This window comes from Oryzias melastigma, linkage group LG5, assembly GCF_002922805.2.
Source record: "Oryzias melastigma strain HK-1 linkage group LG5, ASM292280v2, whole genome shotgun sequence".
NCBI classification, from domain to species: domain Eukaryota; kingdom Metazoa; phylum Chordata; class Actinopteri; order Beloniformes; family Adrianichthyidae; genus Oryzias; species Oryzias melastigma.
In genome coordinates this window covers 7,722,870-7,739,837 of record NC_050516.1, presented here as the reverse complement: position 1 = coordinate 7,739,837, position 16,968 = coordinate 7,722,870, and the positions used below count along the sequence as shown (strand labels likewise).

Here is a 16,968-nt window from a genome sequence, read left to right as displayed (position 1 = left end):
CTCTGTGTGCGGCTTAAAGGGTAACCAAACACTAAATCAACTTTTTTTTGTCTGTTGATCTCTATAAATGGGGTTTAAAACCACTGTCTGTCAGTCATATTACATTTTTTGACAAATTAAAATAAACTTGTTTAATTCTTGAAAATATAGTTAAAAAACCGTATGTGTGCCCCCTACAGGTTGAAACAGGGTATTACAGTTGAATTTTGTGATTGGTCAAACCAACATCATTCCGGTCCCACATCATTTCAGAAATCTCACGTCATGACCTGCGGCTCCAGTAATGAGAACAGTCCTTTTCCCGCAGCCCCACTTCCCTGTTTGGGAAGTTGGAGTGTCCTGTGGGTGATTGGCAATGAGAGTCAGCTGAGGCATCTGGGAGTGTGCGTTTGGGTTGCTGGGAGATGTGGTCATGCCGGTGACTAGAGGGGAAGACAGAGCTCTGACAGATCTACACACCCATAAGCGTGGTTTCATTGTATTATTGTAATGTTCTATTGTTCATAAAACTGGTCTGTACTGTTCATGATATCACTGCTGCAGCATGAAGGTTGTTGACGATTTGTTGTGACCAATCTACATAAACTGAATGTGAGCACAATATTGCTAAAAACCAAAATTACTAGAGTTGTTTATAAACCATGTAAGCTGTCCATCAGTACCTGTTTGGACTCCTTTGCGGAGGCGTCTTCAATTGCGATGTAGAGTCCTAAGTATGTATGTCAGCTTCAACATTTCCTAACACGCCTGTAAGTGATATGCCTTTAACCCAATGATGTACTGTTTTTTTTTTTTCTCCTGTCCAGCACATGAAGAAAGATTGCAGCTGAGTGCCTCTTGTGAAGGACAAGTTTTGCTTTTGTAATTGGCATTGTTTGTTGTTCGGCGAGCGGTTAATATAAACCCGTTTTTTTTGTTTGTTTTTTTTTGAGAGTCGGAAATCTTTTATTGTTAAAATTGACCAGATTCTCTCGTTTAGCTTGAGCGCTAAAAGCAGCCCAGCAGCGTGAAACACGAGAAAAGTTGTATGTGGAACTTTTCTTTGCAAATGGATGAGAAAAGTGCAGGAACAGAAGAACAGACAGAATAACAGGTGATTCCCAGACAGTACCTGTCTGCATAGAGACGTGACTTTCAGAATCTAATCTGTAGAACGGTCAGAGAAATGCTCAAACTAGATCAGAAGAACATTTCAGAGAAGTTGTGAAGACGATTCATGCAAATACTTCCATGAAAAAAAAGAAGAGGAGCAGTGTGCAGAGAGTGGGGAAGAGGTGGGGGGAAGAGGAGAAAACTTTTGCATGGAGGTTAAAAGTATTCTGATTTCTTTCTTCTTAAGTATAAATAATTGATTTGTTGGTTACATTTTGTTTATGTTTTTAAGTTTTTTTTCTTTTTTTTTTTTTATTGAGATGATCTTATTATAGTAAAATAAACTTGTTTTTCACCACTCCTGACATGACACTACATTAAGAGACCTCATGTGTTTTATCGATCCTCCATCATGCACACACGTCAGATGACTGAGTGAGATGATGAGCATTATTATGTCTTAAGCACATGTTCTTATGTTCTTATACTGTCTCGCTGTGACTGTACAAAAAGGTTGATGCTGGTTATGGTGGTGTGCAGTAACATTGAGCCATTTTACTATTTCAAAGACCTTTGTTTTTTAAACTATTGGAGCCTAAAGCTGTGAAAACCTCTGGTCTGCTGGTTAATGTTGAGAGACTGCAGTATACTTTGAAGGTAAACCGGGTCTGCGTAAATTCAGTCAGACTTTATTATTAAGCTTCCTGGAAACGGTGTGCCTTGAATTTATGCGGTGTACAGCTTAATGTGTTACACGGTTGTCAGTGCAGGCCTTCTCCTCCAGGGCGCCGTAAACTATTTTAAAACTGACATGCTGTCAGCAGGACGGTGTTTATTAAACATTTTGTGTGTACGTCGCTCTCTCTGTGCTTTTTTCTTTTACAGTTGCTATTCCTGACAGTAGGATTTGACTGTAGATTGTGTGTCTTTGGGGGAATTGGGATCAATTTTTTTTATTGGTCACTGCAGTCAGGGCTGACATGGCCCCCAATAGATTTTCTGTAGTATTGCAGTAGAACTGAGTAAACCGAGCAGCAACAGAACATTACAGATATCTGGAAGCAACTTGAGGCTCATCAAGCAGAGCTAATGCCTGTCAGACATATATTTTACATCAAACCTTTACTCACGCTGCTCATAAATTTTCCAGTTAACTTGATCTGAAAGACATAAAATAAATATTTTCCAATTAGATTACATGCAAACAGTGGATGCTGCTGTGTATTGGTAGCAGAGGTTTCATGAATAATGCACCGTGGTTAACCACAAGAAGAGGCAGCACCACGTAAGGAGCGGCAAGCAAAGCGGCTCGGGGAGAATGGAGGAATGCGGCGCTGCTCTGGGCCTTCCTCACCTGCCCCCCCCAGCCTTTATGCCCCTCCACCCTCAGCCTCGTGCTCCCATGCGCCATTATCGGGAATCCTTTGAGTTCCTGGCATCGTTGTGGGTGGTGGGGAGAGTGCAGGTGTGCACAGTTGGAGGCACAGCTGCAGCACTGCTCCAGACACTCCCCGTTCATGGGGTTAAGCCGTCATCAAACCAGTGACAGGAACAGCTGTAGACGGACCGTCAGAACCAGCCAGCTCTGCTCAGGCCAGCTGAGCTTAACTCAAATACAACATATGTGGCCTGCAGAGACGAGTCCCAAAGCAGAGACCTGGAAGTCACTGTTCATTTCTTTATCTGTTTCTTTGCTGTTTGGCAAAATTAAGTTTTACTTAAACTGGATTGTTTTACCAGGAATATTATAACTACGTATTTTAAGAATCTCACATTAAATCTAACATAAAAAAGTATTAGGTCTTTAGTAAACAAAAGCCTAACTAGCAATAAAAAAGGACATCTGGCTGGCAGTTGGGTACTAAAAGGGCGCCTCCGGTGAAAATCAGGCTTTTGACCTTGTTAACATGTCCATATGGTGTTTTTATATCTAATAGAATGGTTGAACATTTCCACAAGGGAGCTGCAGTGTACTAACTACTGAGACAGACAGACATAGTTTCATAAGAACCAACCAAACTCCTCCATGGCGCTTTCTTTTGTAAAACATGAATACATTTTAATAATGTTGGTAGCATTACCCGTTTAAGCCTTTGTCACATGACCCCTGAGGGGTTGACCTGTACGGATGATGCAGGTTTTTGGGTTGTCCAGGTCGGTGGAGTGGCATCTTTGAGGCTTATACGGCCACGTCAAGGGACTTGAAAATGGAACATACCATTCTCGTGTGTACTAAGTGTAATGTGAGGTATTTGTTAAGCTAATGGAAGTTAGGCACATTTACATCGTACGGGTGATGCTGTCACACAGCGTCCTTATGCCACTCTCCAGTCATTGGTCAGGTGTGAGGACTGGCTCTCTACTGAACAGCACCAACGGACTCTTTGCAGTCTGCAGGACTGAGGAGTTTAAAAGATGAAAAATTCATACAACACACTTGTGTATCACCTACTTAACCCTTACGTGTTGTAAAAGTGTTCACTACGACCTGTTACCAGCAGCATACCCATAGAAAAAGTAGGCATGACCATTTTTTCACTGTGGGTTCACTGAGCGATCTACAACTTCTATATCTTTCTTGATCTTTGGTGGTTTGACCATTTTTTGCTCGCAAACAGTCTGTATCCAGCCATATGACAGTTGGGTCTAAAGTTATAGCCATTTATTCTGCAAAACTTTGGGGCAGTACTTTGCTTGACACGCATCTGTATGGTGTATGCTATAGCTGCTACTCTCCAAAGTATGTGCTACAATTCCAGTTTCTGAATATTCTTGTTTCTTGTGTTTAGTTTTTGTTCTGCTAAGGAAAAGTTAAGTCACAACGAGTTCAGATGTACACATAAAGATTGTCACGTTTATCCAATACGTTTTCATTGAGACTATGATCGATTTTAAAGAGAGTTTCATTTTTGTTAGTTTAATGAGAACTGGACACCATCTGGTCTGCTAAGCAGATGCCCCTCATCTATCAGTGTGCATGAGGGGGCAAACCCTTCATGCTTTGTAGTGAACTGATGCTGCTGATGCGCTCTGGTCTGATGTGTGATTCAGTGTATTTGTATTGGTTCTAGGCAGCCACAACAAAAAAGCATTATGGACATGAAGCATTTAGCAGCTAATTATAGAGCAATAGAGTCCACTGTGATGGCCTCCAACAGTAAAAGTCTCTTTCAGAGGGAGATCTGCTCCACGCAAAGGCATAAATCAAGCTCGAGTTAATGCAGACATAAACCTACATGCTACCATGCACGAACCCTGAAAGTGTTTGAGACGGGCGGAGCATGAGTAGCTGCAGCCATGATGGGACTGGAGATTGAGGCAGGTGTAAATAACGTTTAACTCTGTGAAGACTTTCATCATCCCGGTCTTCTGGATCAACCTGTGTTGTCCCACCCCAAAAAAAATGGTGTAGTATTTTTCTGAAGATAGAGGACATATAGAAACAAAAAATAAGACTAAAATTGCATTTCTAAGTATTTCTTTATTGTATTGTAACAGTAACAGTTTGAAAAAGATCGTATTTGTGACATAGAGAATACTCTGGGCGGGGCCACAAGCTCCCTGCTCCGCCCCATTCTGATGCAGACAAATGGATCCATGAACGACTTTGTTTTCCTCGTCTGAGTCAAAATTTGGGTCAAAATTGAACGACTGGATAGCTCCAAAATCGCTCGCCATTTTGCTTCACTGTAAATGTGAGTTTGAGGTTGTGAGGGGCTGCAAGCCAGCTGGAGAGAGTGCAAACAAAAGGGATGATGGGAAATGGGGGAGGCTTACTCCCTGAAAACAGCCCCACCCACAACTCAGAGGTGAATTTCTAATGAACTCCTGCCGCTCTGCAGACACTATGTCCTTGAAAACAGCAGATTTTTTCTTTTTTATTTCGGCTAAAGGCCTCTGGGAATGCTTTGGAAATAGATCAAAAGCTCAAGCTTGATTTTTGTTTTTCATTGGATAAAAGTAAAGTATTTTGGTCCTTAAAGGTTTTTTCCACATTTTTTATAACTGCTTTTGTTACCTTTTGGTTTGCAGAATTTTTTTTTGAGTAGATTTTATGTATTTATCCAGGAAAATAATTTAAAAAATAGTAATGTTCTGTAGACTTTTTTGACTAAAAATGTCATCATCATAATTAAAAGACCGCTGGGAATGCTTTGAAAATAGATCAAAATATGATCAGAGTGAGACTCTAACAGTCTTAAACACACTTATGCACATTAAATGAACACTGGTGCAAATGTTTATTTAAGAAGACTTAAATAATGCAGAAAGCATAAACATTAATTCTTGGATTTTTTTTACATATATAAAAGAGAAGTTTGTCTTCAGCATATTTAAAATCAATATTTTTGTTCTAAATTTAAACGGGGTTCCCCTCCACGGTGCCATAAATGTCAAGTGACCCCAAAGTGTGGACTGACCTCTCTTAATCATACCATTGTTTGTTTTTCCAGCAAAATGACGGGCAGTTCACGGTGATCCAGCTGGTGGGAATGCTGCGAGGCATCGCCTCAGGCATGAAGTATCTTGCCGACATGAATTACGTGCACCGCGACCTCGCGGCCCGGAACATCCTGGTCAACAGCAACCTTGTTTGCAAAGTGTCAGACTTCGGCCTCTCCCGCTTCTTGGAGGATGATACATCCGACCCCACTTACACAAGTGCTCTGGTAGGAAATATTTTAATCTCACCTCCTGCTCTGCAAAGTGAGCCAATCAGTTTTCTCAGAAGACTGATACGTTTGTGGAGGAGCGCGACTCCGATCCAAAAAGATTCGGCTCATTTGTTACTGCCAGAAGATTACACAGCTGTGTGCTCCCAATCTGCTCCCTCTGACAAGACAAATACTGTCTTTTCTCCAGTCCACTCGACTTTCCACTACTAAATTTTATGAGGCACCGAGTACTCCCCGGGGTTTTGTCATGTCCGATTGCCAGTTTGGATTACTCTCAGGGTTGTTGCAGTAACCGTGACTCTCTCTGTAAATCCGGGACACTGCGACGGTCAGATTTCAATCTCCGCTTCCCATCTTAGATTATGCCCTCTGTGCTCTCAGGGAGGGAAGATCCCGATCCGATGGACTGCTCCCGAAGCCATCCAGTACAGGAAGTTCACCTCCGCCAGCGATGTGTGGAGCTACGGGATCGTCATGTGGGAAGTCATGTCGTACGGAGAGAGGCCCTACTGGGACATGACCAATCAAGATGTACGTATTATGGGTCGTAGACGTTTCAGGTCTTCAGCGTGGACGCTTGTATGAACCTCATCTCACACACACACACACACACTCAGGCAGCCTCAGACAGACATTTTTTCAGTGGTATCTGCCTTCCCTGATATAAAACACATGGCTTAATATGAAAATTCCACCGAAGACACCACAGAGACATAATCAGATCATTTGAAATGCGCAGCAGAGCTCAATTTCTGCTCTTGACTGGAGTCTCCATTTTCCGTCTCCCTCTGGGCAGTGGAGGAGAGAGCAAATTATGGGGAGAGAGATAATGAAAATAGTTTCAAATTGAAAGTAAGAAACACTAATGTGCTAAGAGGGACTGAGGACCTCAACAGTTATCATATTAGCAGCTGCAAATAGTGTTTCTGCTCCATCGGGGTCCTCGTTTGGAGGCCTTGTGAATGAGATTAATCTTGTTCTGAATGGTGCTTCTGTAATGATCCTAATAATGAGGAGGGGGCCGCATGTCCTCCTGCTAGGATCTTTTAGACTCTTCCTCTCTGCTGGTGGTGCTCACCTTTTCGTGGCGTCAGAAAGGGATTGTCTTTTGGTAGAAAGAGCTCAGCTTTGAACTGAAATGTGACAAAAGGCAGTTTTTTTCTGGAAAATGTCTGGTTTTTCACAACTTTTCCTTTATTTTCAAGTTTTTTTCCATCAGTACTTTTGTCTTTTCTGCATTTTATCTATTATTTTTCAGACATCCAACACAATCTTCTGTCTGTCACAGCATAGATGATCACCTTTATTAGATCCAGCTCCAGAGAAGTTTACCCCGGGGGGGGTTGGTGCTCGTCTTAGGGGGGTTACAGTTATCACACGTTCTCTTTTGATTCTTTTAAATGCGTTTATTTAAGCTATCAAAGCAGAAACTCCTTAGAAACCTTAGATGTAAATTAAATCAACAGAGATCACATCTAATTGTGATTAGTTGTCTGCATGGGAACAGTTTGCAGCATCACATTCTACTAAATATTCAAACCAGGGTCAGTTTTGGTTGGAACTTGGAAAACTTAATTTCTTTCTAGAAAAATTTTGCTCTGGATAATCTCAGAGGTGCAATTCACGGTTTTATGAACTCTAAGGTCTCGTCTCTACCTGACGAGTGAATCCTCGTGCTGCAGTGAACTCCCCGAAACAGCAGAGTTGAGAGGTAGAGCTGATTTGCTTGTCACCGAGGCGCATGGCTGCACTTGCCTCGCTGACGCTGAAGCAGTTTCAGTCATTTCTTCACTGCTTTTGCAGTTTGTGGTCACTTTTTTTAGCCAAGTTCTTATGTTCATTTGGGCAATTTTAGGGTTCAAGAATACCGAGTCAGAAACAGAAATGATACGGTAGCACCTGTTCATGGATAGGTGGGGCCGGCCCGCCCCCTGGCGGACCAGGCTTATTCAACACAACTGATATAAGAATGTGTCTCCTAATATTTAGACACATAAAATTAGACTTGCATATTAGGAAATAATGTATACATAACCTAGTATTACATGTACAACAAAGTAACAAATAAGACAATAACATTTTCATTTCCAAAAATAATAAATTACTGAATAATTTAAAAATGACAAATGTTGAAACAAAGTTTCTATCCAAGAAACAATTGATTAAAAATTATAATTGAGATAAATATTAATAAACAAAGTGTTACAGCAGAATCAATTTAACTGAGCAGATCTTACATGTACCCTGATCTGTTCAAGGATTAATAGTACGAGACACTTCTATGTTCAGTCTGCTCTCCAGCAGTCGTAATGAACTTCACAGATATCTACTTATCTTTAGTTTTAGAGCCAATATTTTGTTATATACTCTCCTTTTATCATAAAATGTTGCTTCAAGTTCGGTTCTTTGCTTTTTCTAATGAGTTCTAACAAAAGTTGAAACTGTCTAAAATCTTTTTGGACTTTTATTTCCAAAAACCATTCTTTAGAGAGGTAAGTTTTCTCCTCTTCGGTGCTTCTCTATGATGAGCAGCTAGAGCAGAGTGAGAACGTTCCACAGGGCGTGTTCCTGGAAAAAGCGGGTTGGTTGTTGCAGGTGTTTGTTTAAGGCAAGAGGCAGCTCATTGTGTCAAGTTGATGCTTAAACACATAATTCACTGAAGCAGTTTTGCAATGAGAGGCTGTTGATTAAAAGCTTGTGACCCCGTACAGGCGGTGTGTGTTTGAGACCAAAACTCATCCATGGCTTTAAATTAATCTCAGTAAATGCAGAGGAGAAAACTTGCCCCGTCATGAACAGTTAATTATATATAACACTGCTAAATGCTTTGCATAATGGATTGTTTTTTTACATAAATGACAAATATTTGGTAAAGTACAGTTTGTAGTAAATACTCAGCAGTATTTTACATTTCAGTGATGTCATGTTGTTTTAAAAAAATGATCTGCTCCAAATCTTGTCTTTCCTCTCCATCAAATAAACTCCTCTTTGTAGAGCCTTGTAGCAAACTTTAGAAATGGGTGTCTCCCCCTGCAGGTCATCAATGCCATAGAGCAGGACTACCGGCTCCCCCCACCGATGGACTGTCCCAGCGCGCTGCACCAGCTCATGCTGGACTGCTGGCAGAAGGACCGCAACAACCGGCCCAAATTCAGCCAGATCGTGAACAACCTCGACAAGATGATCCGCAACCCCAACACCCTGAAGGCCATGACTCCTTTGTCTTCAGGGTGAGTGATGGAGGCGGCTCGTCGTTTGGCTGCTGGGGGGGTGTTGATCTCTGCTCTTTTCTTCTTTCTTCGACTCATAGTATTTGCTCATAGATATGTTTCTAAAATAAAAAGACAGCTTTTGTTTTGTCCTCTACATCATTCTAACGTCTCAGTCAGCATGAAGGCTTTTCTCCCAGCATATTCATGCAGCAGCTACAATGACATCCATGACACATCTCATATTTGCCAAACACTGTGTTTCTTGTTTCCACTGGCGTCGAGTGGTTATGTAAATGAAAGCCTCTTGATTTGATAGATTGAACCGTTCCCACGAACGCTTCAGGCAAATTGTCGGATGAAGCATTCGCACAGTTTGCAAAACAAAACATTTTCAAGCATTTCGACTCTGGGTGTTAGTTTCTTCTGAGCGCCGCTTTGCTGATTTCCATCATCCCAGCCTGCGCTCTCGTTTGTGGCGGAGTGAACTGCCATGGAGCAGATTTTCCACAGACATGGAGGGGATGCGTTGGCTCCCCGAAGCCTATCACTTCATTTGGGAAAATACCTTTTATGAGGAATCAGTTTGGAAAGTATTGGCTCATAATGAGGTCTGTGGGATTCTGAAGGCTCAGTCTAGTTTTTTTTCTTTAATGTAACATAATTCATTTTTAAATCATACACAGGTGGTCTGGAGTGGCTATCATAACACAACTGTCATCCTCCATCATCAAAATGTTTAATATATCCTGCTTGTGTTCCCTCAGTGTTCATCTCCCCCTCCTGGATCGCAGCATTCCAGACTTTTCCACCTTCAGCTCTGTGGACGAGTGGCTGGATGCCATCAAGATGGGCCAGTACAAAGACAACTTTGCCAATTCGGACTTTTCTACGTTTGATGTGGTCTCTCAGATGACTATGGAGTAAGTGCTGGTGATTCCTCATTGTCGGGGTCCAGAAAAACCTTCACAGGAAGAGTCTTTTCAGTCCAAACCCCACGCAGCAACCAGACATAGCCTGTGGGCTGCTCCAGGGATGCAAGCTCTGGATGGAATTATCAGATCGTAATATCGCAGGGCTGAAATATTAACAGCATACATAGTTTTTACCGTTTAAGACTGAGCTGAACAACAACTGAAAAACTTCTGCCGAAACCAGAGAAGAAACTGATGATTATTTCCTCATAGTGGAGAACAGCAGAACTGAAGCCCACAGAAACATCAAACTCATTTTAAAACACTAAAAATGTATTTAGTCTTTTTATGAATATGGTCAAAGAGCAGAAACCTTCATGTCCTTTATATGTGTATAACTGAGACAGAAGTCCAATGTAATAGACCACAAACTCAACCCACAGTTCAATCTCCTTTAACAAAATCCATAACTTCTATGCAGAATCAGTGTATGAAAGAATCTGTACGATTCAAAAACAGTCAAAACGTCTCAGTCTATCTGGTATTGAACTTCACAGCTACTTTGTTCCAATATCAAGTTGAGCAAAGGTCATAGAAACGGAAAAACCTAAAGATCCCTCTTAGACTGCATGACTCAGTCAGCACCACAGATTGTATTGAAGATGGAAGAAACCATGATATGCTTGGAAAGACCTAAAGTTAAAGTCCCATCAGGTGTCCCACACCTGGCCCCTCCCTAGAGGACCTCAGGAACCATTTGGTGTGGTCCGGTCCGGTCAATTAAGGAGTGGCACGGTACATTCCAGTTAATTCTGGCGACTATTTCCACTCAGTTAAGCCTGGTTTCCACTGAGTGGTCCGTGTTCACGGCACATGCGTGGTGTAGACCGCTAGCATGTCATTGCATCATTGTTGAGGAATGTCTAGAAAAGCAGCAACTATGGAGAAATGGAAAAGCGGTTTGGAGAATTACTTTTTGATTTTATTTAAGTGACAAGTAATGTGATTACATTGTGAAAATGAAAAAGCATTTCTGTTTATGTAATTTAATTTTCAACATTGATATTTCTATTTGAATGTTGGTACAAATTTACTAAAGACATTTTTGAAAATGAACTGTCAAATCCATTTTCTTTATCATTTTAATTAAGCTACAGAATGAGAGGTGTTGAAGAAGAAAAAGCCATTTTGATAATTGCTTTTTCATTTTATTCAAGAGACAAGTAATGCAGGTACATTTTGAAAATGAAATAGCATTTTATTTTATTTTTTTTAATCAAAAACGCTTCCATAATCATCCAGCAACTCGTCTTTTTCTTGTTTTACTTTTTGTACATCTTGTAATATAGGAATTTAATGTTGTTTGGAAGAAGATTCCAGCGGCTAAGAAGAACACCGCCATAAAGAGGAAAACAGAATCGCTAGCTAAGCGCTATACTGATGCTTTCTAATGTCGTCATCACTTTCTGCCAATCAGCGGGTGACTACAGTGACTCCGCCCCCACCTATTTTTCTATGGATCTACCACTGATGGGGGCCCTCAGGTGGTTCGGGTTGGTACTGTTAGAAAAGCTCAAATACCGGATTTAACCGCTCAGTTGAAACGAGGCTTTAGCAAAAAGTTTGGACACCCTTGGCATAAACTGACCAATCAGATTCATCAATGAAAGCAGACAGAGTCTGCTGGCCCCCCTCGCACAAAACATTTGACAAATTTCATGTATTCGGCTTTCAATTGGTAGGGGCGTGGCAGTCCAACAATCTCACTCCTGATTGGTGAGAGCAGTTGCCTTAGAAACTCAGACCAACTCGGACCAACCACTCCTTACTGACGTTGTCTGGCTCCAACATGGCGGCGTCTGTATTGCGGAAAAATTGAATTGATTTTATTTCAGTCACACTCACTCTGTCCAGTTCTCTGATACAGTCAATGTTTGGCATTCTTAAAAGTCAAAGCAGAGATGAGTGAGGCGTTTACTGATGGATCCTAACGAAGAAGTCAAAGCAGAACTTGGTGAGATCTTTGGAAACCCAAACGCTAAAGAAAACGGATCACAACTTTCCAACCACATCAGTTTTTAGAACATATAAACAAATATTTCAGTTAAAAGTTAGATCTGCATTCTGTCAAATGATGGGTTTCTTTTCTCATGATGGTTCTTCCTGGTTGAGGTGGTGCTGACATGTTCCCATGTGCTGCTGGTCATCTGCGGCTGTGTTTGGCAAAAACCAGAAGGTTTCTGTGAGTGTGTCCTGTCATGTCAAACCTAAAAGAGGGAATTTTTCATGAAGAAAAACTAAAAAACTGCTCAGCTTAAAGCAAACTCTCCTTCCTTGAAAACCACTGTCTTGATACACTATTCGGCTGTTTATTTTGGCGCACTTCTGGGTCTTCAGGAAGGAGATGTTGTAAATGTGTCATTGCCAGTTTTCTGTTGCGTAGGAAGGGTGGGGTTACCCACATCTGCTAAGAACTTTTAGTCACAAAAACAGAAGCTTTTTCTCGTGTGATTATAGACGCTGTTTGGACCCAGACAGTTTATCTCAGCGGTGTTTTCTTGTTGGCGTACTACTTTGATCTTAAACTGTAAATAAACCCGCCGACTTGTGTTGTCTCTGCACAGTCAGATTCCTGATTGAGGGCCGTCTGGCTGTAGATGTGAAAGTGCTTCCACGCATGGCCGGGTTAGGAAGGAGCAGTGGGAACCTGCGGTAACACCAGTCCCTCGTCTGTTTCTGTGCTTCCAGTGACATCCTGAGGGTTGGAGTGACGTTAGCAGGCCACCAAAAGAAGATCCTCAACAGCATCCAGATGATGCGGGCGCAGATGAACCAGATCCAGTCAGTGGAGGTTTGACCCTCCTGAGGAGAGTCCTGGGAAGAGGCGGGCGGTTCGGGCTCTGGGTGTGGAGGACGGAGTGGATGCTTTCTTTTTTCCTCTTCCTTTTTGGCGTGACCGTGTGTCTGGTCTTTCCACCAGGCTTCCATCCAGCCCCCCCACAGTTCCCTCTCTCTTCCTCAACCCCCCTACTGATCAGAAGAGCTGGACAAGCGCCGAGTCAGCAATACGAGTCCAAACAGCCACTTCCAGAGCCAGAAACATGGGAGGTTTTGACGCGACCAGCAACTTTTTCCCCCAATTCTTCCACCGTTTGATGTTGAACTTTTGTTTTGTTTGCTCTGCTAATTTTGTAAAGTTTTTTTAAAGCAAAAAAAGAGGAAAAATGGAAAAGGAAAGGAGTTTATCTAAATTTAGAGAAGATATAAAGTAGAGGAACTGAGTAGGAAAGTTACCCTTTAAAAGGGCAGAATGAACGAAGACGAGACGGTCGGGACGCCATCCTCAAAACGGCGTGGATTCAGTTTTCGGTTTGGACTCGGTGTGGACACACAGGACTCCGTCTGAGCGTCTGCCAAGGACAACCGTGGAGGGAAGCGGGGAGAAATCAACGTGCAAACCGGGACAAGAGGAAAAGAACAGAAAAGCTAAGACAGAACAGAGACTGATGTCAAACCCTCTCAGTCGGACTGGAACTCACCTCACGCACCTCCGAAGAAGACAAATGCTTGAGGGTTTTCTCACAGCAAGAACTTTTCTATAATTGTGGACATTTTGTGATGAAGAGTTCCTTTCACCATGCTTCCTCTCACTGAAGAATTGCTCTTTTTTTTATCTTTCACAGTGAAGTATTCACAACCTGCCAAATATAACTCTTTGTGTTCTCCCTCCTGTGCTGTACATATCAGGAACCTTCCACGCCATGATGATTCAGAAACCACGTTTGGATGAGGAGCAGAGGAGGCGGGGGGATGCGCTCCTCTCGTGGTTTCACCTTCAACGTGCACACTTTGCACACACGTGCACAGAGAAGCGGTTGGGACTGGTAGCATGCTGAGTGAGTGCGCTGGTTTTCTTCAGTGACAAACGGTTTCATCCATAGATAGAATTTGACAAACTTTCAGTATTCTTCCAGTTTTTTCAAAGCGGTTTCATTCTTCCCCCTCATGAGTCGAGTTTAAAGACATTCATGAAAGGAAAATCACAAAGGAGTGTTATATTATTGCGACTTGTGCTGCATATTATTGAATGGTTTTTTATGCACTGAATCTGGTTTCTAACTCCAGCAAAATCTTCCTTTTAGCTCCTAATGTTTATTTTTAAGGTCAGTTTTGTGCAGACGTCATCGTTCTCTTTTGATTTGATGCCCCGTCTCTGTCATTGTTTGTGTTGCTGACCCCGTTTGTGAGCGTTATGGGGGAAATATGTGGCGAGAGGAGCTCATAAATGACATCAGCCGTGCAGAGCTCCCCGCTGAGCCCCCCCGACGAGGCGACGGGCAGACACGGCGGTCCAGCTGTGAGCCATCAGTCAGATGTGTCGGGTCGCGGCAGGCGGCCGCGCCCCGATCGCAGTCGCTCTGTCCAGATTCTGATCACACACACGGCTGTCCGCCACCTGTCTGCCGTTCCTCTGATCTCCTCATGGTCGGCTTCACCCAGTTGTCCGTTTTTGTCTTTCCAATCATCAGCAGGACAGCGGTTTCATTCGAGTCCCGACGCCATTCCAAACCAGCACGTTCTCCTAACCTCAGGGCCGTTCCTGAGCCTGCCAGGGTCGAGTGCCAAAGTGACATCACTTCCTGCTCATCCCACTTTGATTTATAAGGAATTTAGAGTAGGACAGTCGTATCTGCAGGATGACACAGTGAGCAAGCATTCCCCTGGACGCTCTTCAAAGCAGTGCTGCATGATGCTGGAGGAGGAGCCTCAGAAGCTGCCGGAGCTTAGTGTCGGTCCTCACCTTTAGCTTCTCTTCTGGTCGCTCTTCTCCATTTTAACAGCTCATCAGTCTTCATTAGTCAGGTGGTGTGCCTTCTCACGCTACACCTGTCCTCACGAAACCACTTAATGTGCAAGAAATTCACCTTAAGTATGCACAACGCAGAGGTTTCTTCTTCTGTTTTTTTCCCTCTCCACCCCATTAGAGCTCATTGGAATGCTTGTCCATAGATGCTGCAAAGGCTTTGAGTTATTATTCAAGCAATTATCCTTGACATTTGCTTTGAGGGACTACTTTAGGTAAGAAGCGTAGACATTGCTGGAACTGAGTGAAGCTGAAATTGACTTATGTTTCATTTTTTGCTGTATTTTCTTCTCACGGAGAGTATTTTTTACTGGGTTTGACTTTTCTAGTCACCATAAAGAGGTTTGAAAAGCAGCTGATGGCGTTTTGGCAGATCTTGTTAAAGAGCTATTTTATGATTCACGGAGCAGATGTGTGGCTATGCTCTGGCATCTTTTTAGGGGATTTCACTGCAGAAAAATTATTATTTTTGTCCTTTTATCATTTAGTTTCATTGTAGCAACGATATTGCCTGTTGACAAACTGAAAATCAAAGTTGTGAGGTGTTTTTTTAACATATCCCATGATTTGATCACAGTGAGCGACGGTGGCGTGCGTGTAAATAATTGAAAATACTTGTTGAAATCACGTTAATCCCCTGTTTGCAGCTAACTTCACACAGCCTCTCTCTTATTTAACGTTCCAGTTGTAGTTCAGGAGTTTTTCTGATGCCGTTGTGATAGTTTGACATGTTTGCCATCCGTGTGTTCTCCTTTTCCATCTGCCACGCAGAGTACAAGCTCTCAACCTTCCTCCTCCTCTTCCTCAGCGTTTGCCGCCTCTTGAAGGACAGAGGAAACCCGTCTGAGTTACAGTTGCATGATAGCGAGCGTAAACATGGGCGGTGCATCCCAACGCTGCTTTAGGGTCAGAGCGAGGAGCCCGCCTCCTCCTAGAAAATGGCTCCTGGTGAAGGGCTGCAGCACACAGCTCCAGAGCGCCCTCTGCTGGTGGGCTCCAGTCACTGGACTGAATTTCCCGTTGGTCTGTGAACTCACCAGTAGCCGTCTGCTGAGGGATGAGCGGCGGCTGCTGCCTGCGGGTTTCCAAACGCTCGCACTACCGTGGCATCACCGCTTTTCTCCTGTGTTCCTCCGTCTCTGTAACCTCACTCACCTACCCCCTTCTGCTGCCTGGGGGGGACACCCTCCTGCCCCCGGCCTGTGAAGCCCTCCTCACAGACCAGTGGCGGTTCAGACCACTGTGACGGATGTGGGAGATCCTGTAATTCTGTATAAATGTAAATGACTGTAACCCTGTGAATGATGTAACAATTTCTTTATTTGTAATATTGTCATTGGTTTATTTTCTAAAATGGAAAGCCCAACCCAATTCTCCTCAATAAAAAGGAAAGAAGATCTGTTATTAAAAAAACTACCAGCAAGAGTTTCTCCTTCATTTTTATGATCATTTAAATAACACTAATTCATCGTTAATAATAAAGGTTAATATTGCTAAAATTGTAATAATGTTGAAAAAAATATTTGTACACAAGTTTATTATAAAAAAAAAAAATCTACATTTTTCATACTAAAACCTAAAGCATTAAAGGGAGAAGAGCTGATGATTAATCCAAACACAGTTTAATTTAAGATTTAAATGTAGAATAATTTAATTGTTTAATATTTTTTTTTTTTGCTTATTTATAGAAAAGTAATTTAGATTGGACAAGTAAGAGATGAAGGCCGGACCCGCCTGCAGTCTGTCTGTAAACAGAGGATTAAGAGTCGGAGCGGCAGACGACCGTCTGACCGCTGAAGCACAAGAACGCTCGGCTGCTGCAGCTGCTGCTACAAATGAAGAAACGCACCGAATAATCTTTCATTTACATGCAGTAAAATAAGGAACATGAACTAACTAAACTAAACGTCTGTATACAGATTTTAGGAATTAATCTAAATTCTTAAAAAAACAAAAAAAAAAAAACATTTTTATCACTATTAAAATAATATATAAATAATTTCCGATTTGGAATTAAATATATGACCATTTCTTTATCTTTTTGTATAAATTAAATGTATACCCATAATTTAGACTCTCATACACTGACTGAAATTGCAAGCAAAACACAATGAATGAAAGAATTTTAAAATTAAATTAAAATTAAAAAATACATCGGTCAGAGGAACTTTTAACTAAAAACAAAAATTTAATTAAATGTCCAGCTCTTTGGC

The 16,968-nt window shown here is 42.1% G+C and overlaps 1 protein-coding gene across 4 annotated transcripts in view; it reads left to right on the top strand.

Moving 5' to 3' along the window:
- The window catches only part of ephb2b (eph receptor B2b), a 172,765-nt gene extending 156,059 nt beyond the window's left edge, over positions 1 to 16,706 (top strand). For all 4 annotated transcript variants that reach the window (XM_024269806.2, XM_024269804.2, XM_024269805.2 and 1 more), the window contains exons 12-16: positions 5,547 to 5,762; positions 6,150 to 6,299; positions 8,805 to 8,998; positions 9,745 to 9,900; positions 12,640 to 16,706. In XM_024269806.2, coding sequence (XP_024125574.1) covers positions 5,547 to 5,762; positions 6,150 to 6,299; positions 8,805 to 8,998; positions 9,745 to 9,900; positions 12,640 to 12,748 — 825 coding nt within the window. In that variant the 3' untranslated portion in view covers positions 12,749 to 16,706. The remainder of the gene's footprint in view (positions 1 to 5,546; positions 5,763 to 6,149; positions 6,300 to 8,804; positions 8,999 to 9,744; positions 9,901 to 12,639) is intronic.
- Positions 16,707 to 16,968: the final 262 nt, after the last annotated feature.